General features: G+C 40.6%; 3 protein-coding genes across 3 annotated transcripts; 1 reads left to right on the forward strand and 2 right to left on the reverse strand.

Annotated features, from left to right (window-relative positions):
- Positions 1-93: 93 nt before the first annotated feature.
- Positions 94-4,239, reverse strand: birc5a (baculoviral IAP repeat containing 5a). Its single transcript, XM_020648171.3, has 4 exons — positions 4,038-4,239; positions 2,362-2,471; positions 594-711; positions 94-360 (listed from the first exon to the last, which is right to left on the reverse strand). Exons 1-4 carry the CDS (start codon positions 4,143-4,145, stop codon positions 268-270), a joined length of 429 nt encoding a protein of 142 aa, XP_020503827.1. The 5' UTR covers positions 4,146-4,239; the 3' UTR covers positions 94-267.
- Positions 4,240-5,183: 944 nt separating this feature from the next.
- faap100 (FA core complex associated protein 100) lies at positions 5,184-14,560 on the forward strand. Its single transcript, XM_020648162.3, has 8 exons — positions 5,184-5,447; positions 5,536-5,654; positions 5,789-6,669; positions 7,888-8,047; positions 8,663-9,542; positions 10,782-10,904; positions 11,371-11,457; positions 12,874-14,560. The coding sequence occupies exons 1-8, from the start codon at positions 5,292-5,294 to the stop codon at positions 13,003-13,005; spliced, it is 2,538 nt and encodes an 845-aa protein (XP_020503818.2). The 5' UTR covers positions 5,184-5,291; the 3' UTR covers positions 13,006-14,560.
- Positions 14,561-14,944: 384 nt separating this feature from the next.
- Positions 14,945-25,702, reverse strand: fscn2b (fascin actin-bundling protein 2b, retinal). The gene is made up of 7 exons (XM_065949794.1): positions 24,926-25,702; positions 24,546-24,644; positions 23,015-23,741; positions 17,248-17,404; positions 16,555-16,676; positions 16,269-16,436; positions 14,945-16,091 (listed from the first exon to the last, which is right to left on the reverse strand). The coding sequence occupies exons 2-7, from the start codon at positions 24,636-24,638 to the stop codon at positions 15,886-15,888; spliced, it is 1,473 nt and encodes a 490-aa protein (XP_065805866.1). The 5' UTR covers positions 24,639-24,644; positions 24,926-25,702; the 3' UTR covers positions 14,945-15,885.
- Between the last annotated feature and the right edge of the window lie 847 nt (positions 25,703-26,549).

Consider the following 26,549-nt stretch of genomic DNA (forward strand, 5'->3'; position numbering starts at 1 on the left):
TACTAACCAGTGGTCAAATACATCACAATACAACATAGAGCAGAAAGCCACAAACACAATACTACCATAATGACACTCAAATATTAAAGGAGGTAAGCAAACAGATCAAGTTTAATGAATAAGAAGACATCACATAGAAACAGGAAATATAAGATGACAGCATCACAAAGAAGACACATGAAGGACACAAAAAATGTTCAGTCGCTTTCCAGCAACAATCGATCTCTCCCCACAGCCCCCCCTCTCATTCATCAGTGTTTGCTCCCGTCACTCTTCCCCCATGGCCGTCTTGATGATATCCGCCCTTCTCAGCTTGGTGGCCTCCTCAAACTTGGTAAGAGACTCGTTACAGGATTTGTTCTGCGAGTGGAGGAAATTAAATCTTGATGAGAAATAAGGCTCAAGAGTTTTTGTAGACGTTTGTCTTGGGTGTGTAATTAATTTTCTTTTAGAGGCATGCCAGAGAAGAAAAGCTCACAGAAGTCAGTCGACAGTTACTTTGTTATACTCTAATTGTACAAATCAGCTGATAAAATTATAAATCTCGCAAGTCAGTAATTAATCACATTTAATGAAGGAGTTTATGAACGTACAATCATGTACTTGTGCCTCTCCTTCTGTAGTTTGAAGAATTCCTCCACACTCAGTTCCTCTACTTTCTTCTTCAGACTGATGAAGTGGCACGACGATGAATGAGATTTGTGCTCCTTTCTGGTGTCAGAACAAAGACAGTGATTAGGGGAACATGAATATTTTACTTCACAGACTGTGTGAGAATGCACAAACACAGACTGTGAAATAAGTTTACCATTTGTGTATCATTCATTGGAGCACTGTGGCCATTAGGTCATTTCATAGTATATTACATTGTATGATCAAAAATATAGCAAGTCTGTTATATTTTCAACAAGGTTAGAACGCAGTAATTCAAGCAGTGTCATTTCAGTGACGACACATGTAAATCAAATCTTTACAGTATTAAAAGGGTAGAAAATCATCAAATATTAAACAGAGGTAAAAAGTGAATTCTTGTACAAACAAAATAAAAGACATACAATCAGAAAAGTGCTTTACTAAATGAATGTTGGAGGTCAAGAGCTCCTGGTCATTAAGTACAAAACAGTGCTGTAACAAAGATCTGCCCTCAATACTCCTTTAAACTTTTAAATCAAATCTGCAACAAGTGGAAACCCCCGGTGTTGAAAAATAAAGCCAATACAGAAGTGCAACATCCTGCAGTTCGTCGAGTGTCCACTTGAGGCTGGCTGCAGAAGCACCAGAAGATACACACACACACCCAGTTTAAAAAAATGTTTCACTAGAGCCAGAGCGATTAATCAGCCAGCCAATAATATCGGCCGATGTTTGCATATTAGGTGACTGTTGGTATTGGATAATTTTATCCAAATGTTTGCCAATCTAACTAGATTTATTCACCGGTCAAAAAATCCTTTCATTTGAGTGTTGTTGTATTACACTAGCAGTTTTCTTTCACCAGCGGAGTGTACTATATGGATTATAACAAGCAAGGGGTCAACGCAGTAAATGTGTTTATCTATCTATCTATCTCTACAGACATTAAGAAACTAATTGGCTGATCAGTATCAGATTATTATCGGCCCCAAGGGCTGTCTGTTAGGTTTGGCAGCCAAAATTAACATGTTTACTGCCTGGTTCAAGAAATGAAATAGGTCTTCTGATTAGGGGTGGCTGTGTCTCAGCTAGTAGAGTCGACGAGGAAGGTCAAGGGTTCGATCCCCAACTCCTGCAACAACATGGTCTCACTACATAGCAACCTCTACCATCAGTGTGTGAATGTGTAGACATGACATGCGGTGTAAAAGCTGCTTTGAGTAGTCTGAAGACTAGACACACATTTGTTTTGATTTGATGAAGTCTAAGCGTTGCCCACAATAAGGTGTGTACCTCACCTGATTGACAGGTGGGCGCAATGTAACGGTTTGTAAAGAGGCTTAAAACCTGCCTCATTTCCTGCTCTTAGCCTGTTGCCAGGTTGACTGAAAGTTAAGCTGAGACTGCATTTCCAGCATGGAGACAGTCATCGTTAGGACTCCAAAGCCCCCCTGCAGTAACAGATGGGCGACGTCACATCGGTGTCCCGGTGAGTGATTTTACAAGCACCAGAGGAACAATGTGTGAACACGCAGCAGATGATTCATGACTCTTGGCAAGTATGTTGTGAGCCTTTTGTCCAATTACTTTGCTGCATAATATTACATCTGTTTCCTTTCCAAACAATTTCTCAAGGGAATTTAACCAATAGGAAAAATGAAGATGTGAAATCTACTCTGCTTGTATTTGCATTTCTGTCCCACAGGTTGAGTGATGTGGTTCTCTTACTCTGGTTCATCCTCTGGCTCCCAGCCCTCCAGCTCTTTGAGGCAGAAGAAACACATGGCGATGTCTGGGCTGTTCTCTGAAGGAGTGTGGATGAAGCCAGCTTTGGCCATCTGGAGAAACAGATAGATGACAGTAAAAACATACACATTAAAAGTACTCTCTTTCCTTAAATACATTTTGCTACCTGTATTTATGATCAAAATGATAACTTTGAATTACGGTAACCAAAAATTAATTAACAGCTTTATTATTCCATAAATACTTATTAAATACTTTAGATTAGTATTTAGATTAAATACTTTAACACTTCAATGCAAAAAGTCCAAACCCTGATATAGATCAGTTTCAACAGGACAAGATAAGTTTATGGTAAATTCAGGAATAATGATTATCAATTATTGTTATATCAGGTCAATAATATAATCATTTTCAGGAAGAAACCTTTTAATCACCCCATCTGACATTTCTGGACCATGTTCTTTACAGTGAGAGTTATAAGATGTTCAGAACTAAATATGTCAGATGGTGGTGTTCGACTTTTATGAAGAGATTGTCTTGAGTTCTGAAATGTAGGTCTCTTTCTGTAAGGGACTTTTAACACAAAACGACCTACCAGAATATGTCACATTGGGCCTTATGACCCTTTAGAAACGTTTGTTTTAACATTATACACTAATTGTGGATAAAATACTTCAAAACATAGGACAATTGTAGATAAAGAAATTTAGTAAACCAGTTGCCAGTGCAATTATATAATAATATTTAGTTTATATATTTGATCTAAACTAGCAATACCTGGGTTACATTTATGTTCCTGAGTTTCCAGGTATTAAGATAACCTTTAACGTAATTCTCTCACAACCATCCATAACATTAGCTAAACCAGTGGTGTCCAAACTATTTTTCTTGCGGGCCAAAATTGTCATGTTAGAATCGCTCGCGGGCCACAGGTTTTGTTTTTTTAAAATATAGTTTTAAAAATAGTAAGGCTTTGTAGATCAGAATCAAAAGGCTCGCTAAAGAAACCATTTAATAAAAGGAAATCAAATACTTTGATTTCTTCATTCTACTTTATTTGTTTTTTTCTCAGAATCAAGCCTGTAACATGGTTCATGTTTTTGGAAAAGCTTTCTGCATTTAGCTCAGGTCATTAAATGGTTAAACAACAGTCCGCTTGTTTTTTTTTCTAAGTTTACAAAAAAAAATGTGGAACATAGTAAAACCTGTAGATTTAAAAAAACAACAAGAACATACATGTTACTGAACATTTTCTATTTTAGGACTATTGTTCAGCCCTTGTTAACATGAAAAAGAAAAAGAAAATAATGTGCCAATCTTAATTAAGGCCTCGGGCCAAAATCTTCTGATTCTTCATTTTAAGTCACGGGCCGCAAAAAATCCCCTCAAGGGCCGAAAATGGCCCTCGGGCCGCACTTTGGACACTCCTGAGCTAAACCATGACATTAAAAACATAATTATAATTATATATAAAACAAATGATTACCTATGAAATGTTACTTTCACATTTAATGATTCAATGTAGAAGCTTTCAAAGCGACACTAGACTTTACTTATTATGAAATAACAAACAGCTGACTGATTTGACTGTCGGTGTTTTTTCAGCTCGTGAACGCTAACAGGTGAGACCTCGCTAACCGTTTGAAACGTTCACTCACGTTCTCCGGTGTGCAGCTACAGTCTTCGTCGAAAGGCCATCCCGCGAACGTTTTCAGTCTGTTCTCGTAGAAATACATTTTAAAATCCTCCTCGTTTAATTGTTCCATCGTGTTAAGTGTTAAAGTGTGTTGAATGTGAAGAGATCTACTGAACTAACAAGCTGGCTGTTTTCAAATGTTGGACTGTGTTCGCTTGGACTAATTTGATTGGCCATCAAAGATCACGTGCCTCATGTATTTCTTCTTCTACGAAGATTGATAGCTCGAAGACAGAACGCTAGCGCCAACCATTGTCCTACTGGTCAGAAAAGAACTGATGTTAAAACCTGTAAAAAGAAAACACTTTTAAAAAAAACATTATTTCTTTATTTCGAACGATTAAAAATAGATGAAAATGAATAAACAAATGGACAAAAAAAATCTGTATAAAAATAGATAAAATAAAAAGCCAATTTCAATATAATACACATTTGACTCGTTCGAAAAGGGATAGGAAGAAGCCTAGGCTTGTCAAGTCCTAACCCCATTCTTCACCATTAACAAATGCAAAATCCAATAAAATAAACTAAACGGACAATACAAAAAAATACTCCAATCGAGCTATTAAGAAAAACAGAACAAAACCAAAACAAAAAAGAACAAAATGAACAGGCGCCATCAACATCTGTGACATTTACATTCTCCTTCCTCATTTCTGTAAGATATATCTTTTGTACATTATATTCATACTTTGTTTAATCGTTTCGTCAAGACCATTCCACAAAACCACCCCACAAATGGAAATACACATACTTTTTAAAATTGGTCCGAGCATAATGCTGTTTCAAGTTTAGTTTCCCTCTAAAGTTATAACCTCTGTGTCTTTGAACAGTTTTTGTATGTTTACAGGTAGTACGTTAAAACCAAATATGAGAAAACTTTATTTTTAGATAAATGTTTATGCAGGAAGGTAGAAGATATGACTGTCTTCTAATGTCTTTGATGTCTTTTTGGGGGGTGGTAATAGATATTCTGGACCACCCTCCTGCATAGTAGGTGGCGGCAGTGCGCATTAAAAGCTAGTTGCCATCCGCCAATTAAAAAAAGAAGAAGAAGAAGTATAGGCGGTCATTGGTCCAAAATGCGACGCGCGGAACTTGGTGAGGGCGTACCTACTCCTCTGTCAACAACCGGTACATGAATACTTTTGCCAGCCAGTACTTGCCTCAAACTTTAACTTTTGTCACACTCTTCTGAGCTCAGAGTGTAAACTCTATGGACGGGCGCTGTGCTGTCGAGACTTGGGCAGAGTTTGACTGTTCAGGGACTTCATGCACACCGAAGCTGAAGTTTGTTTCAGGGAAAGATGTGTTCCTGTGGACTGGCGGTGATGAAGTCTATATCTTTAGTACTCAGAGGAGCAAACTTACGGTCAGTAACTCTTACAAGTTCAAGCTGTATTTAGTTTTCTATCCATTTTTTCATTGTTAAATGTGTTTACTTTGTATTTGTTTTGCAGGCTATCCTACAGTTCCCTGGTCCTGTGAGTGACCTGGTTGGGAGTCCTGACACTCAGCTTCTCTATGTAGCCTCTCACAGTGGAGTTTATTGTGTATGTTTACAATCTCTACTATCCAGGTATGAACCTTTCCTTTAAACTTTTCACAATAGTCGGTTTATTTAGGTCACAAAAAAAAAATATGTGACCATTTCTTGAGTTCTTTTTTGAATCCTGTCGTTGCCCCTGACTGTGTGGCTTTTCACCTCTGCAGCGCTGATTCAGCCTCCCGCCCAGCTGAGAGTCAAATCTCCTCTGAGTTTCTCGTTGTTCCTGAAGGAGGAGTCTTATCACTGCTTCTCGTAGGCACCGTCCTCGTTACTGTTACTAAGAAAGACAAGTCCTGGGTGTTCACTCTGTATAATTCTACAAAACAATCAGGATCCAGAAGCTGTGAGATGCTCAGTTCATTCAGTCTACCAACAGTCTCTGATGTTTTACACAATGACTCTGAGAGAAGAAAGAGGCCTGTACTGATGTGTGTTCATTCCAGTGATGCGACACAACTCTATTCCTCCTCCACTTCTTCACCAGAGACTCATTTACCTGACAGCCACTTCTTCCTCGACCCCGTCCTCTTCAAACTTCTTTTTGGGATCGATGCTGCTCTCGCCAAGTCACCGGTTATTCTCTGTGGCCTACCGGATGGGGTCCTGTGTTTCCTCCCGCTGCGTCCCCCAGGATCACGGCTCCGAGTCCTGCACAGCCTCGAGCAACCGGTCGTGTTTATTGGAGGATTTTCTGCAGCGGGGAGTTCGGGACGTGCACAGTGTTTGGTGGCAGTGGGTGAACAAGGGAGAGTGGTGCTGATGGAAGTGAACAAAGGGGGACCAGAAGGAGGGGGGAACACGGCTGGTTTCACAGAGGGGTGTGTGTGTGGGCCTGTGATGTGTGGCTGTGTGGATAAAGACTCTCTTTACTATAGCACTGGGTCAGACCTGCTGGTTCTGGATCTGTCAAGGGGATCATGTGGGGGAGAAAGCACCGACGGGTGTGAGGAGACATCCAGTAAAGCAGTGGCCGCCCTCCAGAGCCCCACCAGTTTAAATGTGTGTAGAGTCGTCTCATTGGCTGAGCCTGAACGCAACACTGCAGGTAAGCAGAATCAGGCCAAACATGTATATTAAATTCACAAATTCATTCATTTTATCTTCACTTATATCTCAAGGAATACTCCTTAAGGATCATTTCAATAATGTCACTAGTACTGTAAGCTTTGTTTTGGTTTTATGGAATGAACTTCCAAACTCCATTTGATCTGCAGAGTCCCTCTGCACCTTTAAGAAAAAGCTAAAGACCCAGCTCTTTCATGAATACCTACTAACTTAATGATGGTGGTCTCCATATTATTGATGATGATGATGGTAATGACGATGGTTTTTGTTGGATAACGACGACTTATAAGATGGTTTCTATACTGATTAGAGCTCTCAAGAACTGCCCTCAATGTTGTGCTTTGTCTCTGGTCACTTCCTGTCAGCACCTGTGTGTCCAATCAGACTCAAAGCTGATCGTTTGCTCTTACTGACATTGTTCCCTTTTTTCTAGATCCTTGCTTGTGTTGTACTTACTCTCTGATGTACGTCGCTTTGGATAAAAGCGTCTGCTCAGTGAATTGTAGAATTGTAGAATTTTATCATCTTGGCCTGAGTGATTGAGTCGCCTCAACCGAGAGCATTTTATTAGCTTGTATGACTTTAAAACCAGGGTAAAAGATACTTTGTCTTACTGCTGATCACTGCTAATAAATCGTCTGATGTTAAAGGACTCCCCCGTAAGAACATTTCTGTATCTTATTGGGAATATTAATGAAAGTTAAATCAAATTAAGTAACAATGAAAGAAAGAGAAAACTCTGATACAAAGACATAGATAATAAAAAGTAACAAAAAGAGAGGCGCAAGATTAAAACAGATAATCTAAGAGCTGAATTATTTGTTACCATTATGGTTATAAATTGACTCGTCGGGACAACCATGTTGATTTTTTTTTAATGTGTGGTTTAGTGTTTCAAGTGTGCAAAAACCAAAAGAAGTTTTTTGATGTTTGGTGAGTGTACCCAGAATTGGAGCGCTCACCAATCAGTGGTAAGAGTATGTTAAATAAAGAAGTGATATGTTAAGTAATCAGGAAGAGATTAAACACTGACACAGACCAGTTATAGAGGGTTAGCAGCTCTTTATAATAGTGTAAGAAAATAGACATGGTATGGATCAGTTAGGTGTAATAACGTTGAGTTAAACGGTATATTTTTTTGGGAAACTTTACAGTATTCAGTGAGCGTCTCTTAGCTAACCTGTCTCGTGTTTACCAGGTGAAGTTCAGCTGCATGCTCTGTCTGTCAGAGGTCAGCTCCAGAGGATCACTTTACCTGTGAGGGGAAAGGAGGCAACATCCTCCAATGTGCCCTCCTCCACACAGGCGAGCCGTAGCATCAAGGACCTCCTCTCTGCTATCGGGGATGTTTGTGAAAGGTGCGTATCTAATTCCTCTCTGATTGTTATCATATCACAAATCTGTATATCTGATTAAATGAGAGACACAAAAAGCCCCTACAAAGGTGAAGTGCAGGATAATGTATATTCGGGCGTCAGTTCCACCTCTTATGACGCGTGTGAATGCATTGACTGTACACATACATTTTTTTGATATTCATCACAATTCAAGCTGTAATTGTGCTTGTTCATATCTTTTTTTTTTATCTTCATCAACATCTTTAGAAATGAATACACAGACATACATACACATCAAAACAATGAAATAAGATAGAGACAAAATAAATATAAAATAAAATAGAAGACAAACAGACAAAAACAAACCAAAAAAGATAAGGGGAGGGATATAGCCTCTATGTTCAATGCAAATTGAGGTTTCACATTTCCACATTGGATTAATTTAAATATTTCATGGGTATTGTCACACATATATGCACATACATTTCATTTTCAAACCTGCATATAATTACACATTTATATTAATATTGACTTGTATGCTCCTTGTTCATATCAAAGTGAGAATTAAAACATTATTTATTTTTCAGCTGATATTTATCTGTGCTTATTTAAACATTCCTCTTTTTTCTCCTTCAGAGCATCAGCGCTGAAAACTGCCATCAAATCCAAAAACCATCTCCTTATTCACCTGAATCAGGTCCTTAACATCAGCTTCCTGCTGTCAGACAGCGAAAATAGTGTTGAGCATCATCCCGACCAGGAGAAAGCGATCAGATGTCACGCGGTCACCAGTTGGAGCAGACTGCTTCAAAAAGACTCCCTCAACCTGACGTGTGTCCTGGAGAACTCCAGCCCTTATGTTTTGGAGCAGGGCTGGACACTGAGTATCACCGTGTCCCCTCTCTCTTATTCTCCCCGTGAAGGAGGTGACAGCTCCTCTGCAAACTTCTCGTTCCCTCTGCAGAATCTCCATCCGGGGGAAACATTAAAAGTATCGCTGCCTCTCGCGGCAGCAGGAGACGCAGACTTCCCGGTGACGGTGAGCTGCTCACTCGTCCTCTTGCTGTCGGGTCTGCTGGGAGACGAGGCCGCAAAGTTTCCTGGGCTGAGCAGCTGCATCAGCTTTCCCCTGAACTCGCTGACAGTGGACTGGCTGCACGCCCTGCAGGTGGACAGTCCCATAACCAGCCATGCAAAAGCCACATGTCAGCTGAACACCACTTCTGATACCATCAGAGCTTTTATAAACTCACACAGGAACAGGAGCAGCACAACTTCAAAGACTGAACCAGAGAAGTATTCTGCATTTGTCAGGGTGTCTTCAGAGTTACTGAGGGAAACGCTGATGATAAGAAACTCAGATCAAAACGTGAGCCTCTCTCTACTAAACTGGCTGCTGTCTGAACATCATGAAGGAGTGAAGACGGGACAACAAGGAGACAAAGCTACAGTCAGCGGCTCAGTGATCCACGCTCGAGCTCCAAACAATCACTCTGTCAAACTGACTGCAAAGGAGGTAAAGAATGATCCATTATATCGTCTACATTTACATGGTTGCATTAGCTGCAGTGTCTCTTAAAATGAAGTAAAGTCATTTGAAACAGAAAATACAGTTTAAGAGTAATGTACTGCTGACAGCTTTTCAGGCAGGTTTTCAGTAGCTCGCCTACAGGTTGACTGCCTGTGTTAAAAAAAACAGTAGATGCACCTCTTCCCTCTATTCATATATTTGGCGCATAAAAACAAGTGTAAATATTTACTTGGACATTGATGTGAACTTTCACCAACATAGCTTACTATTACTAAAAACCCACCTTTTTAACAAAGCCTTCTGCTTGTGCTTTTAGTTTCGTTAGTTGCTTAGCTTATGAATTTTTTTTTTTTTTTTTTTCTGCAGCACTTTGAGATTTTTTTTGCAAAAATGTAAAGTGCGTTACAAATTAAATTTGTTATTGTTATTATTATTATTATTATTGTTATTATTATTACTATGTGGCACAATAAGAAGTGTAAACTATTCATGTTTTTGATTTGAATTTAAGATTATTGATGAGCATTGGCTTATTGCAATTTCACTAACAGTATCTTAATTCTGCTGAGGTGTGCTGTGTAAATAAATGCAAGCGACTTGATGCAAGTAGCTCTGGGCCACTTTCATTTTTTCAAAGTAGCTCTCAGATGAAGAAAGGTTGGAGACCCCTGTGCTAGGCAATGTGTGACGACGTAGATATTAAATCCATCAGTCTAATGTTTATCGACATATCGAAGTATTTATTTTGTTTTCCGGCAAAATATCTTACAATTCACTAAACACATGACAGCCATTTGTTTATGTTCATGTTTAATACCAAAATAAATAGTAAGCAGTGACTTAAGATATTTTGTTAAACCTCCTTTAAGGAACTTTCAGTTTGTGTGGATGATGGCGCCCCCTGTGGACAAAGCTGTATCAGTCAGTCAGTCATTAAGAAACTTTGTTCTGTAAAATGTTTTTAAAAAGGCTGTTTTCTTCAGCATGTTGTTAATTCTCAAACTCAGCTGCCCAAGCCCTTCCAAAGAGCCACACTCTTCCAAACATTGACTGAAGTGTTTTTGTTGCCTCAACATAACGAAATACAAAAACCTGGGACTCTAGTGTGTTGTCCCTCCATCCAAACCAATCGAAACACAGTGTATTAATAAACACATGTTATTGCTCTGAGACTGGGTCGACCTCCTACTTACAGAATAAAAGACACACGGTTTCTCTCTCCAGGTAATTGTTGGGGATGAGAGCATGAGGAAGGAGGAGTCCCTGACCACAGTGGAGGTTCAGATTGAGAGCTCCTCTCTGGCAGCAGTGTGTGGGCTGCACCATGCTGTGCTGCACCGACTACAGGTAAACAAAGAGGGAAATGGCTGCAATTTCAGTCTTTTCATTTCATTTCATATTTGATTTATTTGCTCATTTCAGTGTATGGTTTCAACACAATAATACACAACAAGAAATATTTTCTCAGAATACTGAAACACTGTTCATGAGCAAACAGGAGCAGGAAGAAGAAAACTTATAATACCGGCCCCTTTCCTAATAACACAAGATACTGTTTAAGGCTATATTTATGTGAATACTACAGGACAATAGCAGTGATACCATCAAATATTTTATTTGAAGCATTAATAAATTAGATCTTATTAAAGAGACTAAATGGATAAGACTTGGACTGCTTCAAGAAAGGAAACACTATTTTGAACCACTCACACTCACTACAGTCTGTTGTGTTGTCCCTGATTTTAGAAACAACCTTTACACTTTATTTTAAACATGCCTTCAGATTCCCCGTCGTCTCTGCTTTCTCACACAGACTCTGCTTCAGAGAGCTCCTGAAAGAGCTGCGTCCACGAAGAGCGTCCAGAGTTTGGCTTTAAGACCAGCACTGCAACGGGCCGAGGTAACACCAACATTTACTTCACTATAACCATGAGGTCTGTTAGATATCAACCCTAAACATCTATCAGTCAGTTTTCCCTTTTCTTCATGATAACATGCAGAGATGTTAACATCCAATCTCCTTCCTGGTACCAATCCCAACAGCAGACCAAGTTCCCCTCTGTTATCAGTGCTGCTATATAAGTTACTGTTTCTTTATTTATAAAGCTCCATACTACTGATCCTGTATGGATGTTACATGTTTGCTCTTGTTTGTAGCCCATGTTCAGTACATGTTAGAAAACTTCAACTGAAAAAAAGCCAACATTAGCTTCATGGCTAGAAGCCCCTCCGTACTTCCTGTCAGCAGAAGAGCATGTGAAACATCTAAAATGAACTTTCAGTTTGTGTTGATTTTGGGTGCCCCCTGTGGACAAAGAGGTGAGGTACACATGTTACGGTAGTTCATTTTATTCAACAGAAAAGTCATCAGTATTCAAAGGTTTTATTCTTTGACAGTCTTTGTGTTTATTTCATTTCAGGTATTAAAAAAAATCAGTTGTGAAATTTTTTTTTAAATACAATTTTTGAGATAATTTTTGGGGCTTTTATGCCTTTATTCAGAGGAGAGGACGGTGGATGGAATAGAGTAGAAACTGGGATTAGAGAGTGGGGAATGATATGCTGCAAAGTCCTGAGGGTCATAGTCTAACCGGGACCACCAGGTTTGACGGCTTTAGCCTCTGTACACCGAGCGTGCAGGCTATACAGCTCCAGAAAAAATGGTCTCGTTTGCTTTTGTAGCTCATATTTGTATTTTAAAATAAACACAAGGTCCTTGTGCCCTATACAGCAACATACAACAACATACAGCATCTTCCTGAGGGAAATGAACTTTTATCTTTTGGGCATTTTAGAAACCTGATTTTAAGCCTCCCAACCTCTGTTTGTAACTGTTTTACATAAGTGTGTTCATTCATTGCAGTTTTGTACTCGCTTAATTATCTTAATACATTTTAGACTTTTGTAGACTGAGTTTATCAGTCTTGTATTTATCTGTCCCCTGTTTTTCTTTTTGATTTTATGTCTTGTTTTCTAAATATTTCTATATTGACTCGATGTCATTGTAAATGAGGGTTGCCCCTCAATGATCTTTCGAGTATAAATAAAGGTTGAATGAATGAATATTGAATGAATGAGCGCTCAGTGAAAACACCCATCTTCCCATTTATGCCCCACTTATAAGCTACATAATTTAACTCACAATCCTTTTATACCACTGCAACCAAAACAGCATTGCCACCTACATTGGCACACCACATCTGCATGTTCATAGAGGCATTTGTTATACTGGTGTAGGTGTGAGAATAACTTAAGAAGCATAACTTTGCAATAATAAAAAAAAATTCTGTCCTCTTCCTCCTCCTTCTCATGCCAGCGCCTGCTTCAGCAGATCCAGCAAAGCCGGATCTCGGGAGCCTTCAGCGTGGGCGTGTCTGCGGGGCAGATGACCCGATCCCTCCTCAGAGTTTACAGAGAACTCAGAGAAAATCCTCTCCTCATCATTTAAACCTCTTTTTTTTCAGTCCAGTCTACATGGCTGCCCCTGCCTCGCTCTGTGTGTTATGTAACCTGTCTATGAAGGTTGAGACACAGTGTCATTAACAGTGATTGATTTTCTTAATGCACTGCACCGTAGACACTGCTGACACTTATTGCTTGACGGAAAGAAGCCCTAGCTGTACAGCTTTGATGGAAGAGCTGAAATTAGCTTCAAGTAGCATGATATATCATTAAATCCAGAGCTAGTTTCTCAGCGTCAACATGTTGCTCTCATGTGAATTCTTATTTTCCAGAATTATTTTTCCATTGTGCATGCTCTACATCTCTAAAAATATCAATCAGCCACATAATTTTTTTTTCTAGCTTCCCTGAACCTTTCTGTACAAACCAATGCGCTCAGGTGGCTTAAGAATACGAGCAATTACAGCCTGTATGGGAGAGCTCAGGGTTACAGCTGGGTTAAGGTCTTACAGTTCATAGTCTGCTGAAGTGTCTGACGTGTACAGTGACAGAGGACCTGATGTTCTGAGCAATAGCTGCTATAAAAGACTCAGGTGAACACATTTCTAAATGGGAGGTAGATAAGAGGGGTTTCATTGTAAATGATAAACACACAAAAGGAAAACATTTGAATGAAATATGGCCATGTTGTTGTCCTTTCTCTACACATGCTGCAGGTTTAACTGTGCTGGCTCTTTTCAGACAGCTTAGTTTATTAAAAAAAAATAAACCTGCAGAAGAACATGGAGATCTCATGATTAGAACAGTGTTAATGCTGGCACTTCCTGCTATCACCTAATACCCTCCCGGCTCACATCAGGGTGTGAGTTTGAGCAAATCATCATCAGGTTCTGACGACTCTCAGAAGACATCTCAGCTTCCTGTTAAGATGGTTCATCCTGTTTCCTGGCCTCTTCTCTGTTAGAGAAAAGTTTTAAAGAAGAATAAAAATTAAAGAAAGATGAAACTTGACTCCAACATTTAAAGCAACAGGCTCCAGAAACACGACTTCTGGAGGCTCCACAGAGTCCTGCTGTGGAGACCTGCAGCTTCTCCTACAGAGGGATGAAGAAGGAGGAGGAGACGCTGCAGATTCTACCTCTTCAAGGACTCAAACAAAGGAAGGAGGCAAAAAGAAGACTTGTTTTTGAAAGTAATCGTTCTTTAACGAGCCAACTCCAAATCTCGACACCCGCTTTCACATTTTCAAATCTGTTTTTATTGTCTAGTTTTATTTTTACTTGCCAGTGAATATTTATAAATTAGAGCGATTTATGGCCTTCCGCTTTGAAAACATGTTGAACTGTTGCCCTACATATTAAAGAAAATAAATGTAACTACACATCCCTCTTTACAGACTGTATATAGTTATAGAGTAATAAGGTACATATTGTTCAAAAAAAAAGAAAATATCGAGGATGTTAAGGAGGAAAAGGGTCTCAAGATTATCTAGATGTTTGCTGCAGACTTTCACTGTGGACCCTTTATAGCTTCTGTAACTGCATGGCTAATTGTCTGTAAATTGTTCTCAACCATCCTCTAAATAAAAAAAATTAGAGTAATTTATAAATTCTTTTTCACTTCTGTTATAATGTGGGCGATTACTCTATCTAATTTGAATACTTCAATACTTTCATGTCACCATATACTCCCTCTGTTACTGAGGTATAATTGTAGGTTTGTACATATACTGTAAATGACAGCTTTAGTAAGCTTTAATCTAACCAGCTAAATGTTTATTTCACCAAACTATAGAGTATTGCGTTGGCTATATCATGTAATCCAATGCTTCCCAACCTTGTTTCCTTGGAGCCCGCTAAGACCCCCCAAGGACTCAAGGAAAAAAAAGTACACCATTACTGTCAACAATGACTTTTATAAAAACTATCCAGTAAGTTTTGTGATTTTAATTTATATGTGCAAATTTGACTTTTGACTTTTAATACAGAACCAAGTGTAAGCTTACAGCAAGACAAACTTAAAATTAGTTCCTCCTCGTGGGTCTATGATGACACAGGCAGGGGCGTGTCCAGACTGGGGTGTCCTCAAGTGTGATTCCAAAACTATCCAATGAATGTCTTCATTTTAATGTAATCCATCAGACCTGAACGGTGTGAAACGAACCGTTAGGATAAAAATAAGACATTTGATGTTATTAAAAACAAAACATAAAGAGCCACATTAGTATTTCTGGTTCCTTTATATCCGTAACAGAAAGACAAAATGTAGAAAAACACAACAGAGGGACGGATGAAAACATTTGTAACCGCTAACTCTTGGTTAGAGTATTCTACAGTTTCTACTGGTGTTTGTAAACTCACTCTTAATGAGTACTGATTCCGTCTCAGGTGACACCCAGGTAAGTGTAATCTCTGGTCAGGATGAGTTTCAAGTGAAATGATACACCTGTATCACCTCTATTGTTGACGACATAATACTTAAACGACTGCCATGAAAGATGTAGACATGTCAGTCTGAGGCTCTGTTAAATATCCTAATGTCTTTATCAGATATTTTCTGAGGTTACGCTTCAGACAGTTATGAAATTGAGAAGGAAATTCCGATTGAAAGAAAATGAAGGAAACACACCGATGTTCACTTATGCAAATGTTGAAGTTTTGAGGTCAAGCATTGAATCCAAACATTGTTCACTTCATGGAGAATTGTCTTTGATGATTCTGCATCGGTTCCTCTCATCACACTCACTTTGCACAAGTCTATGATTTTTTTTGTTACAACTTTAAGTAGGGACTAAAAAAGTTGCTTCCATAAAATTCAAAACAACAGAGAGTTCAGCTTATGATAAAGTCACGGTGCTGGCCCCTGATTGGTGTTTTTTTTTTTATAAGGGGTCATGTTTTGGATTCTGAACTATATTGACTTCTGTTTAATATTCCCACAGGGCCGAGCTGCCCGGGCTGACAGCGTCCCCCTTCAGTGTGCCTCCCTGGTCCCCTCGCAGATATTTGCCATTCTTGCCCCGGATGGCGAGGCGGCGGTGCTCCAGCAGCTCCAGAGAGAAGTCCTCAGGGGCCTCACCGTCTGAACACACCAGCCCAGAACTATTCACATACCAGAACCGGCCGTCCACACCTGCAGAGGTTTAAAGGGTAAATACAACAATTTAGGCTGAGTGGTTATCTTAACTAGAAATACCAGATATTTGTTATGCTGTCATTATTATTTCTGAAACATGGTTTTGGCTGCTAAGAGGCATCAAAAGGGGTAGAAGGGATTCAGTCAGTCTTGGTTGAGTGGTCACAGGCTGACCTTTAATGTGGTAGGCCCCGTTGCTGAACTGCAGGGTGAAAATGTCATAGACTGATCTGCTGGCATCCAGAGTGTTGGAGTTCTTGTGATGGCAAATGAAGCCGTTCTCTCCTCTCAGGATCAACATGGGTCTGTTGATCAGTTTCAGAGTGAGCTGTTCATCCTCACCTGATGAATGGTGACACATCATGAAGACAAACGAGAAGGGACACGAGGTGAGTTGGATTTGACTGAGGATGAACTTCAGAAAGAGAAAAGGAGAATAAATTCTATAAATGTCTCTTACCGATGGAGTCACTGACGGCGAGCAGCTGGCCGTTCTTCTTAGTGCAGATGTATTTTCCATTGTTAGCTTTTACAGCCACCTTGTGGCCAAGCCACTCCACTGCAAACATATTATTTGCTGACCTGCAGTTTGGCAACACAAAGGAAAGAAAAAAAACTCTTCTTGCCTTTACATGCTTTGAAATAGTGTGATAGTACATGTGCAAGACATGGAAGGTAAAAGGTGACTGCTCAGGGGGGCTGAAGGCTTTTTAAAATCAGATGTGTGATTCATTAAGGAGGCTGAGATACTCCAACCAGGGTTTTTTTCTTATTATTTTGCACTCTTATGCATGAAACTCCCCCTGTAGTTTTTATTTGCCGTCTTAAATCCCTTCTTTTACACATAACCTGACTAAATGGCACTGTGTTGCTATATTTAAAAAAATATAAATATCTTCCACTGAGCCAGGAAATGTGCTTCATTTTTTTTTATGAAGCATTGCACTCTAACTTTTAAACTAAAAATCTAAAGGGTATGAATTAGTGAAAGGTTGAATTTGAATAAAGCGGAACAATAATGTTGATGTGATGTGATGTAATGATAACAACATGTTATGACCCCTGTATAAAACAACGTATGTGGAAATGATTAATTCAGACGCTGATGTATTAATAGTCACTCTTCATAAGTACTATGAGAACATTAACTCACATTTCAGTGGCAGAACTCTGTATGCCCCCGTGGGCCACTAAAGCCCAGTAGTTCCCCTGGCTGGTGCGGAACGTGCACTTCCTGGTTTCTTGATCAATCTCCATCTGAAACGTCTCCATGTCTGTCTCATCGTCCTGGTTTGCTGCAAGGCTCACTCCTGGGAAGGGCAAAGACAGTATGTCCTGTTAATGCTGATGACAAATTCCATTCATTTTTTTTTAATTAAAGTTTTATATGTTTTCATTGCAGTGGAGTATAAAACACCAAGTATGTTTGATGACTGCTGAACGCATCAAGTTAAGACTCAAACACAGATACACACAGGGTGAGATTATGGAATTGAGTAGTGAATTTATGCTAGCATCAAAATGTTTGCTCACAAAATACAACCGAGCTCATGAGAAAGATCTAACTCAAGTGATGAAACCACTTGAAATAAACAAAATACTCAACAGAACCTCCTTTTCTTCTCTCAAACTGACATAATGGTTGGGAAAGTGAGCATTTTACTAATCTTGATGTGTTGTTGTGTTTGGCTTGGCCCAGTATGAAAGAGTTCATGATCACGCCTGATTCGGGCATGTTACATTATTTCAAGAAGATTCAGACTTAAACTGTTACGTCATCATGACTCACGACAAGCTGAAACTCTCCTGAGGGGAAACACATTTCCTCTGATATTGATTCTGTATGCAATAGTTCAGAGAACTAAATATAATTATAAAAGAACTTTGATACAGATACAGGCTGAAGCTAAACAACGTCTCTTATAATGAAGCTTTTACATTGAGACAGCCAAACAAAAATATCCCGTTTGATTGACAGGCACTTATGAAAGCACTTTAAAACCAAGTTTAAAAAACTATGAAAAGTATACTAATAGTATACAGTGTCTGTGTCAAACACATAATAAACCTTGAACCCTCACTCCTTTAATAAAATGATGTTAGCATTCTGCTTCTGTAAGTCTCAACATAAACTTAAATGTTGACACTGACAAAAGCAATCGTTGGTATCACCAGTAGACAGATTGCAGAGAGCTTAATCCCACATTACATCCATCTCAGAATATGCCGGATACATTTTCCTAATCCTTTAATAACCCAAACCTGTGCACCTCACCCCCTCCTTTTTTTTTTTGTTAGTTCCCCCCCGACCTCCCTCCATCCCTCCCCTGTCCCTTCCTTTCGGCCCTCCTCACAGTGGGGGTTCTGATATAATCAGCTTTCAAGTGCTGCCCGTCCGATCCCCTCAATAAAAGAATAAAAGACAAACAGGAAGAGAGCCGAGGATTTAATGGTACACTCTTAGCAGGATGTTCAGATTATTACCAACCACACTGAACTGTCAAGTTGATGAAGCTATTAATGATGGAACATATGGAGAACATGCTAAAAATGTAAATGTAAATTAATTAAGTAGCAAAATAGTTTTAAACATCTGAAATGACCCAAAGTATATACACGAGTACACTTATAAGACCAAAATGTTTTTGACAACTGTTCTTTTAAGAAGCATTCCAATTCATGTTTGATTATCATTTATTGTGATGATGCTTTGCATTTTACATTTCCGTTGGTAAAAGTGAAATAAAACCACATTAAGTCAGGTTTCTTCACTAGCCCTCTGCTCAGGTACCTTGAACACTGGAACCCTAACCCACCAACAATTTCAATCCAGCGTGTTACAAGAATTCTTTTGCACATTTTGCTTTAATTCAATATCAAACCGTGGAGAGTGAAAGAGGGTGATACGGGACAGAGATGTCATGGTTCCTGAGCTGCCGCGGCACTTTAATCACATCTTATTCACTCCTGATAAACTAGCTACCATGAGGTCTTACTACTGGTTAAATCATCATTGATCTCGAGTGTATTTCAAGCATACATTTCTGCCCCTCTACTCTGCAACTCCGCCTGGGGGCCCATCACTCTCATTCCCTCTCATTCCGACTCAATGTCATGCTTTGTCTACCTATTCCATGTGTCCATTTCACACTAATTCAACCCAGAAATGATCCAGTGACAGGGCTCAGCTGGGACCTCACAGCCACCATCTGATGAGATGAGAGGAGGCAGAGGAAAGAGAGGGAAGGATGAATAGAAGGAAACAGAGAGGAGGGAGGAGGAGGAGAGAGAGAGAGAGAGAGAGAGAGAGAATATATTTACTGAAAACCAAACCAGCAATGTGAGGATATCAGTAGCTACATTGATGATCATCCCTGACACAGCAGTTGATCAAGCATACAAAATAAGATGATGTCATCTGCATGAAGACACACACTGAAACACACACACACATTGTGCGTAGTGTTATCAGCATCCAGTTTGGATCAGACCCTAGATCTAGCTCCACTTTCTGTTGTCCTACCTGCAGCCTGCAAGTAGAGCAGGCCTGACTAATCCATCAGCGATAGATGGCTCTGACATCTATTATTAATGGTAAGCTGATGCCCCAATCCCCCTGTTCCTTATTTTCCTCTTTCCTACTCTTCATCCTTCAACACTGCTTTTTTTGTAGCGGTGCAATCTTTTTTTTTTTTTTTTTTTTTGTTCCTCAGCTTTGGCCGTGTTTTTAAATGCATGCAATATGTGTGTAAGTGTGTAAGTGTGTATTTGTGTGCACAGGTTTACATACTGTATGTTAATGGAAGGTGTGTGTCTTTTAGACAATCATCACTTTTTCACTCTCTTGGGGCATCAGCTTACCACTCACACACACACACACACACACACACACACACACACACACACACACACACACACACACACACACACTGCTTTCAATAAAGACCAACTAAGAACAGTTGGAGGAAACTGAATCGGATTTCTGTCCACAAAAGCTCTCTCAAAAAAACTGTTTTTATCCACATTCAGGTTTTAGCTTGTACAACAGCCACCCCTCTTTTATAACCTATTTACAGCGTTCGGACTCATTTTCAAAATATATGTATGCAGACAAATGTGCTAATTTATATAAAAAGACAGGTGATATTATGACGACGATGAAGAGCCACACACTTGTAATGTCCTAAAGCCCTCAGCTGTATATCCTCCCCTTCTTTGCTGTCTGTTTCCCATTCTTCTTTAATTATCATGAATCATCATGTCGCACCCAGAGACTAGCTCTAAAGACTTTTGAGATAAAAGTATGTAAAGATGTACATTTTTTTCCTTTAACAAGTCTTTAAGTTCATGAGTCAGATTTTCCTCTTGTATAGATTTTAATGTTTGTTGCCAACTGCCATCCATTCTTTCTTTACTCACCGTTTTGTCCAGGTATTCTCATTGCCTGCACTTAAATCAATAAATTGCCAGATAATTTGGAAATTAAAGACAACATTTTGCATGACCAATTAGAAGCTTGTTTTGAAGAAAATTGCTCATTGCTAAGCTGGCAAAAATTTGTGACGAATTGGTTTGAGTTATTCCAAACTGAAATGCCATAGCAGCCCAAAAAAAAGTCAAGTTAAAAAATATCAATTTGCACCATAATCTGATCATTCTGCAGTGACGTGTGCAGCTACAAACATCAGCACTGACTGATTTTTGGGGTTAGCAAGTTAGATTAACGAGTCAGAGCGAGAGGGGCAGAAGCTTTGGCCCCAGGTGAGATCCAGCTTGGGTTTCTGAAAGCAGACTCCCCCCCTTCGCCTTCCAGGAACAGGGGCCAACTTCATCAATAATTCAAAACACCAGCACCACTTGCCACAGCAGGATGGTGTGGTTTTGTGTGTGGGCGAATGTATCGGAGACAGATAAAGCTCTTTGTGCAGAAAGTGTTAGAGGAAAGAAGAAGAGGAACAGATACAGAAAAAGGTGAGCATCTTAGAGTTGTTCCATCTTTGCGGCAGAATATGAAGCTTCATCTTTTTTTTCCCTTTCAACCAATTGGTTTATGGAGGTTGATTAGTTTCTGCCCAAAGCTCCCACTGCTAACCAGGAACAATGAGCAAGGAGGGGTTCAGTTACAGCACCCAAGGCTGGAGTAACTGAACCCTGCAGACAAGAATCTGCAGCCTGTGGATGGATGTCATGGCCAAGTATGCTGACAAGCACCGTTGGTGTTATGCTTATATCCCAAATCCAGTTTCAAATCAGACCAGCAAACCTTCAGCAACCCAACACTCAGCAAGTCCTTTGACTTGTAGAGCACTTTTAGTAAGATGAAACATGATCATCACAACTAGATTTCTATTTGAGTACTAATCAGAGGAATCTTACATTTTCTTTTTGGGAGAAGAACCAAAATGGATCCACCAACATAGTAGTCTGGTTTTATATATTCAGCTTCCATGTCAAAAGGCTTGAGAGTAAATACACAAAAACAGCAACAACAAAGCATAACTGTAACCACTTATAGCTTTCAAACAGCTGTTTAAGTTTGTACAATGGTAAAAATGTGTTTGCACCACCAGCAACAATCCCCACCCCCCCCAGGGGGAACGTTTGGATTGGATCTTAGGTCTTACTTTTGCTACATTTCAACATAGGATGTTCACCTTTTCAGGAACACAATGACTTCTGTGGCATCATGCATTTTAAGCACAAGTCTACAACTCGTACACAATCTGTTGTTTGACCCACAGATTGTTTGATAAAGGGGGGACCAAAGGGGGACTTGGACAAAGGGAAGGGGGGGGGGGGGGGGGGGGATCAATGCTGGTCTAAAACAAATGACGTGTTCATCTCAGTTCTCCCAGAGGAGGCTGATAATAGTCTCCCGTATCAGCCTCATCCATCTCGTTTTCCTGGAAAGATTCTAGTATTCCATATGATATCGATGCATGTTAATGAGCAGACTACATTACCCATAATTACCATGCGTCCCTTATCAGTTGTCAATCACTAGAGAGTGGCCTGTTACCTTAACCTTGCATTCTCAGCATATCCAAGAGTTAGTGTACTTCCTGTGAATTGATGGCTCAGTTTCCCGGGGGTGTAACAGTGCACAGTGTGTACTGTATATGGGTTAGTAGTAGTAACTGTAGTAGTGGTAGTGTTTGTTGCTACTCTGCTTCATTATGTCAGAGTGTTTCAGCTAATGGCTCATGTGACCACCCTGAGTGGCACGTAAGGTCAGCCTTTCTTCATTTAATCAGACATTAGAACCACAGATAAACTTCAGCTCATTCAAAACTCTGAATAGATTTGAAAGTCCTCCTCCTTGTATACAAAGCCCTCAAGGACACTCCTTCATCGTCCTCTACTGGCCGACTGAAGGTTCCCAGCAGCAGCCAGAAGAAAATCGGAGATGCAGCTTTTGCTAATTACGCACCAAATATATGAAACACATTACCATTAGATATCAGGGAGGCTGGCTCACTAAATATTTTTTTAAAGTAAGCGTGAAACGTTCTTCTTCACCGTAACATTTTGAACAGGCATCTATATGGTTATGTTTCACTGCTATTTTATACTATTTTATGCCTTTTTAATGCAAATTTAGATTAGTCTGAGTTATTTTCAGAGGATATACTTGATTCCTATTATATTTAAGTGTGAAAAATCACATATAAAGCTTATTACGCCATTTTTTCAATTAATTTCATTTCGTGTTATTTTATTATGTGATTCTCTTTTTATGTCTTGTTCTGCTGTAAAGCACTTTGAGCTGCAATACTTGTATGAAAGGTGCTATACAAATACAGTTTATTATTATTATTATTATTAGGGATTCTATGGACTTTTGAGAACCATGACATTTTCAAGAGTTAACATATGCATGCATAGCTGCAGATTTGTGACAGTATGGATGTTTTGCCTACCTTGTCTTATCGAGACATATCGTCCATTGGCCGCCATCAAAACCACCTGTGGATGGCTCTCCTCTAAGTCAAACAGTTCATCTTTGCTCGGCTTGGAGCAGCGTCCAGACCTCAGGGTGCCAGTTGGGCCCATGGGGGACAAATACTTCCCCTCGCAGTCTTTGAAGGCGAGCTTCCCACACTTCAGTTCCAGCGTGTACGCCGTGGCCCTCCCACTCTGCGTCAAGAGCTTCCCATCGTTACCGAGGAAGCGGCTGTCGCAGGTCTTCAAGCCATACTTCCCGTCCAGGTACACGAGAGTCAGGAGCGCCGCCACACCCCAGGGAATGTTTACATCCACAGCAACCTCCCCGTCCTCCAAGGAAAGGTGGGCGTAGCGCCGGCGAGCCACCGACAACAGGTTGGCCTGGGGATGTAACGCCAGGTGTACCGCCCAGAGCTCTGCATTCGTTATCACCTGGGCGAAACAGGACAGGTAGTCCCTAGAGCCCCCAAAGAAGCGCAGATGCTGCTCAGACTGCAGGGCCCAGCGACCGTCCGATTGCGCCACGATGAGGAAGCGACAGTCAGAGTTGTGCCCGTCCGCTTCACAGGTAACTTTGCCGTCCTTGTCGGAGGCCAAGTAGCGTCCCAGGTGGCTCCGCAAGTAGACCACCTGTGTGTCCTGAGAGTCCTGCTCTAGAGTCCATATTTGCTTCTTCTTCAGACTGGCGGCTGATGCATTCACCTGAAAGAAAAGAAAAGGCAATGTTGCAACCAACACCATGGAGGCTTAGATGTTTGGTCTATGTACAACATCCCAAGCTGTTTCAGGTCTATTGGAACTCTACAGGAGTAAAACACTGTGGCGCTCTACACCTGGTATTTACATCTTTCATGAGGGATCACATCACAAATGGATCATCCATAAGTAATAATCCATTGTGTACAGTTTTAAAAGAAGTCTTAAAGAACATTATCTACGGAGAAACTTTAGTCAGTACAGATAGGACTACTGGGTCATGTTATGTCTTAGATGCTGTAAATCAGACGGAGCCTTTGTGTTTGTCTGTTTCTTTTGTTCATTTATGTCAATTGTCTATTATTTTGAGTTATTGAAGAAATGTTGTGGAATGTTTGTGTAGTGTGAAAAGAATAATGTATAATATGAATTTGTTAAATGTATTGTCACAATATAAACTGTGGGCCCCAGGAAGAATAGCTTCTCGCTATGCTGAAGCTAATGGGGATCCAAATAAAACAAACAAACAAACAATAAGCGGACGAACGTACCCAGGATGCATTGAGATCCCATCACTCAGTCAATGTTTTTTTATAGCTCATGAAGGTAACTGAGGCTACATGAGAACAATCTTAAGATCTGATCATAAGCGGTCACTCAAGATGCATTAGGTGACGCATGCTAGTGACAGTTGTGAACAACCATATCTAGAGTTGCTCAGTCACTCAGGAGGATGCATGCTAATAACAGATGTAAACACGGTCTGTGAATCCAACAATCACACGCTCTGCACAGCTCTGGATGCTTTACCTTAAAGCTGAAGTTCTCAGCAGTCAGGTAGCGTCCCTCGTGGTTGATGAGACCAAACTGTAACTTCAAGGGACGGTTCCCGTTAGCCGGCATGTTCACCTGTGGATTCATTACATGTGTAAGATGTCGGGCGAGTCATGGAGACAGTGGAAGGGAGCAGAAGTAAGAGGTAGGCAAAAAAAAGGGGAATTACATTTTTTTTAAGAGGTAAGGAATAATGAAGGATATGAAGTCATGGAGAATGATGAAATGTCTTACAGACAGGAAATCAATTCATTGAGGTGCAGTATATAAAGCACTCTTAAAAACCACAAATTCCGTCCCTTGCCTTCATGGCTTCATTACACGTTCCTCCAGCTACAGGCTCCTAATTTACTTACTGTGGTTTGTGGGCTTCCCCCTCTGCAAGTTTCTGCGGCTCTAATTCCAGATTTTAAGAGGCTTCTTTCACCAAGCGTCCTGCTGTAATGCTTTCTGTCTCCCCTTCTTCTTCACTGATGATCGGGGTCTCTCTCTGACTCCCCCTCAGCCTCCCATCTACCTCAAGCTCTCCTCACCCTAATCAGGCCAGAGGCAGCAAAGACTCGGGGTCCCGCCTTGATCTCTCTTTAGTCTGCTTCCACCTCTCTTTCTCCGCAGACCAATTTTCGCTCTGCTTTCTCCTCTCCCTGCTGCTCTCTCTCTTCCAGGCTCACTCCAGGTTTTTTCTTGACTTTTTATTCACCCTGAAGGCTCAATCACCTGGTCCCCCCCCCCACCCCCCGACTAAGCCTCCCTGGGGTTTTGTTTTTCTGCCCCTCTTTTGGATCACATCCAGTTCTCTTGACCTCCCTTCTTCAAACCTTGAAGTCCAGGTTTCCTCAGTTGTCAGACAAAAGTTTGATCAGTGGAGGAGAACATCCTCCTGCAGTCCTGCAAATTTGATGGTAGCGCACTGATGGACTCCTTCACTCTTTCCCCTAAACATAAGCTGCCATCAGCACCGAACTCGGCAACAAAGAGCAGCTGTTTGCTTCTGTAATCTTAAGCCTCTCTCCCTGCCATCCTCTCCTCCTCTCTCTCTGCCTTTCTCTAACCTGCCATGTGTATAATCCTACCTTTCTCTGTCTCTGCGCTTTATTCTGAGCCCTGCACTTCTGTGACACATAGGGACAGGTAAGTAGAAACAATGCACACACACACACACAGCACCAGGTAACCAGAGCACCCCCCCTGTGCCTTTGGGGTAGTTGCCTGAGTGCAGCTCCACTTACTTGCCCATGCAGGGGGGTTTAGTTACACATCTTCTCTGATTGCAAGCTTCTCTGGGTCAGTTCTAAAAGTGTCCGAGAGGCCGAGAGGAGACGGACTTTACGTCTACATTTTAGGAGACAAGCAAAGGAAATGGAGATGAGAGATGACGTAAAGGCAATGATAATAAGCTTATCAACATATGAGTTTTATGAATGAACATGTGTGCAGCAAATTATCCTGCACGTGTGTGTGTGTGTGTGTGTGTGTGTGTGTGTGTGTGTGTGACTAATCAACCTTGCCAATCAGCCTATTATGAGTCTTCTTTGCAGAGTAAACAGACGTGTCTCTTCCTGAATCCATCTAATCCTCAACCCAATCATCCCATCCTGGCTAATCTATCTGCTCTGCCCCTCCCCAATCCCCTAACACACACACACACACACACACACACACACACACACACACACACACTCCCCTTCTTTTTGTTAATGACTATAAACATACACATAGGCTCACTGACCCACAGTAACACTCATATCATCACCACACACACACACACACACACACACACACACACACACAAACACACACAGAGGTCACAGGAGGGTCCCAGGGTTCATAGTAAACACCACCCACCCAAAGATTTACTCCCTCTGACCCAGACTTGAACTGCTGCGCTTTTACGCAAAATGTGATAAACAATGCGTGTCACACACACACACACACACACACACACACACACACACACACACACACACACACACACACACA

Source organism: Labrus bergylta, chromosome 21 (assembly GCF_963930695.1).
Source record: "Labrus bergylta chromosome 21, fLabBer1.1, whole genome shotgun sequence".
Lineage (NCBI taxonomy): Eukaryota > Metazoa > Chordata > Actinopteri > Labriformes > Labridae > Labrus > Labrus bergylta.

Bases quoted from the DNA above. Each gene is read 5' to 3' on its own strand.
- birc5a (XM_020648171.3), bottom strand. From the start codon at position 4,145: ATGGAACAATTAAACGAGGAGGATTTTAAAATGTATTTCTACGAGAAC. The intron at 2,472-4,037 runs GTGAGTGAACGT...CTGTTTCTCCAG, and splicing joins GTAGCTGCACACCGGAGAAC to ATGGCCAAAGCTGGCTTCAT. The intron at 361-593 runs GTACGTTCATAA...CTCCACTCGCAG, and splicing joins AGAGGCACAAGTACATGATT to AACAAATCCTGTAACGAGTC.
- faap100 (XM_020648162.3), top strand. From the start codon at position 5,292: ATGGACGGGCGCTGTGCTGTCGAGACTTGGGCAGAGTTTGACTGTTCA. The intron at 5,655-5,788 runs GTATGAACCTTT...TCACCTCTGCAG, and splicing joins TTACAATCTCTACTATCCAG to CGCTGATTCAGCCTCCCGCC. The intron at 9,543-10,781 runs GTAAAGAATGAT...TTCTCTCTCCAG, and splicing joins TCAAACTGACTGCAAAGGAG to GTAATTGTTGGGGATGAGAG.
- fscn2b (XM_065949794.1), bottom strand. From the start codon at position 24,638: ATGCCGGCTAACGGGAACCGTCCCTTGAAGTTACAGTTTGGTCTCATC. The intron at 16,437-16,554 runs GTAAGAGACATT...ACCATTCATCAG, and splicing joins CGCCGTCAGTGACTCCATCG to GTGAGGATGAACAGCTCACT. The intron at 16,092-16,268 runs GTCAGCCTGTGA...AAACCTCTGCAG, and splicing joins CGGGGCCTACCACATTAAAG to GTGTGGACGGCCGGTTCTGG.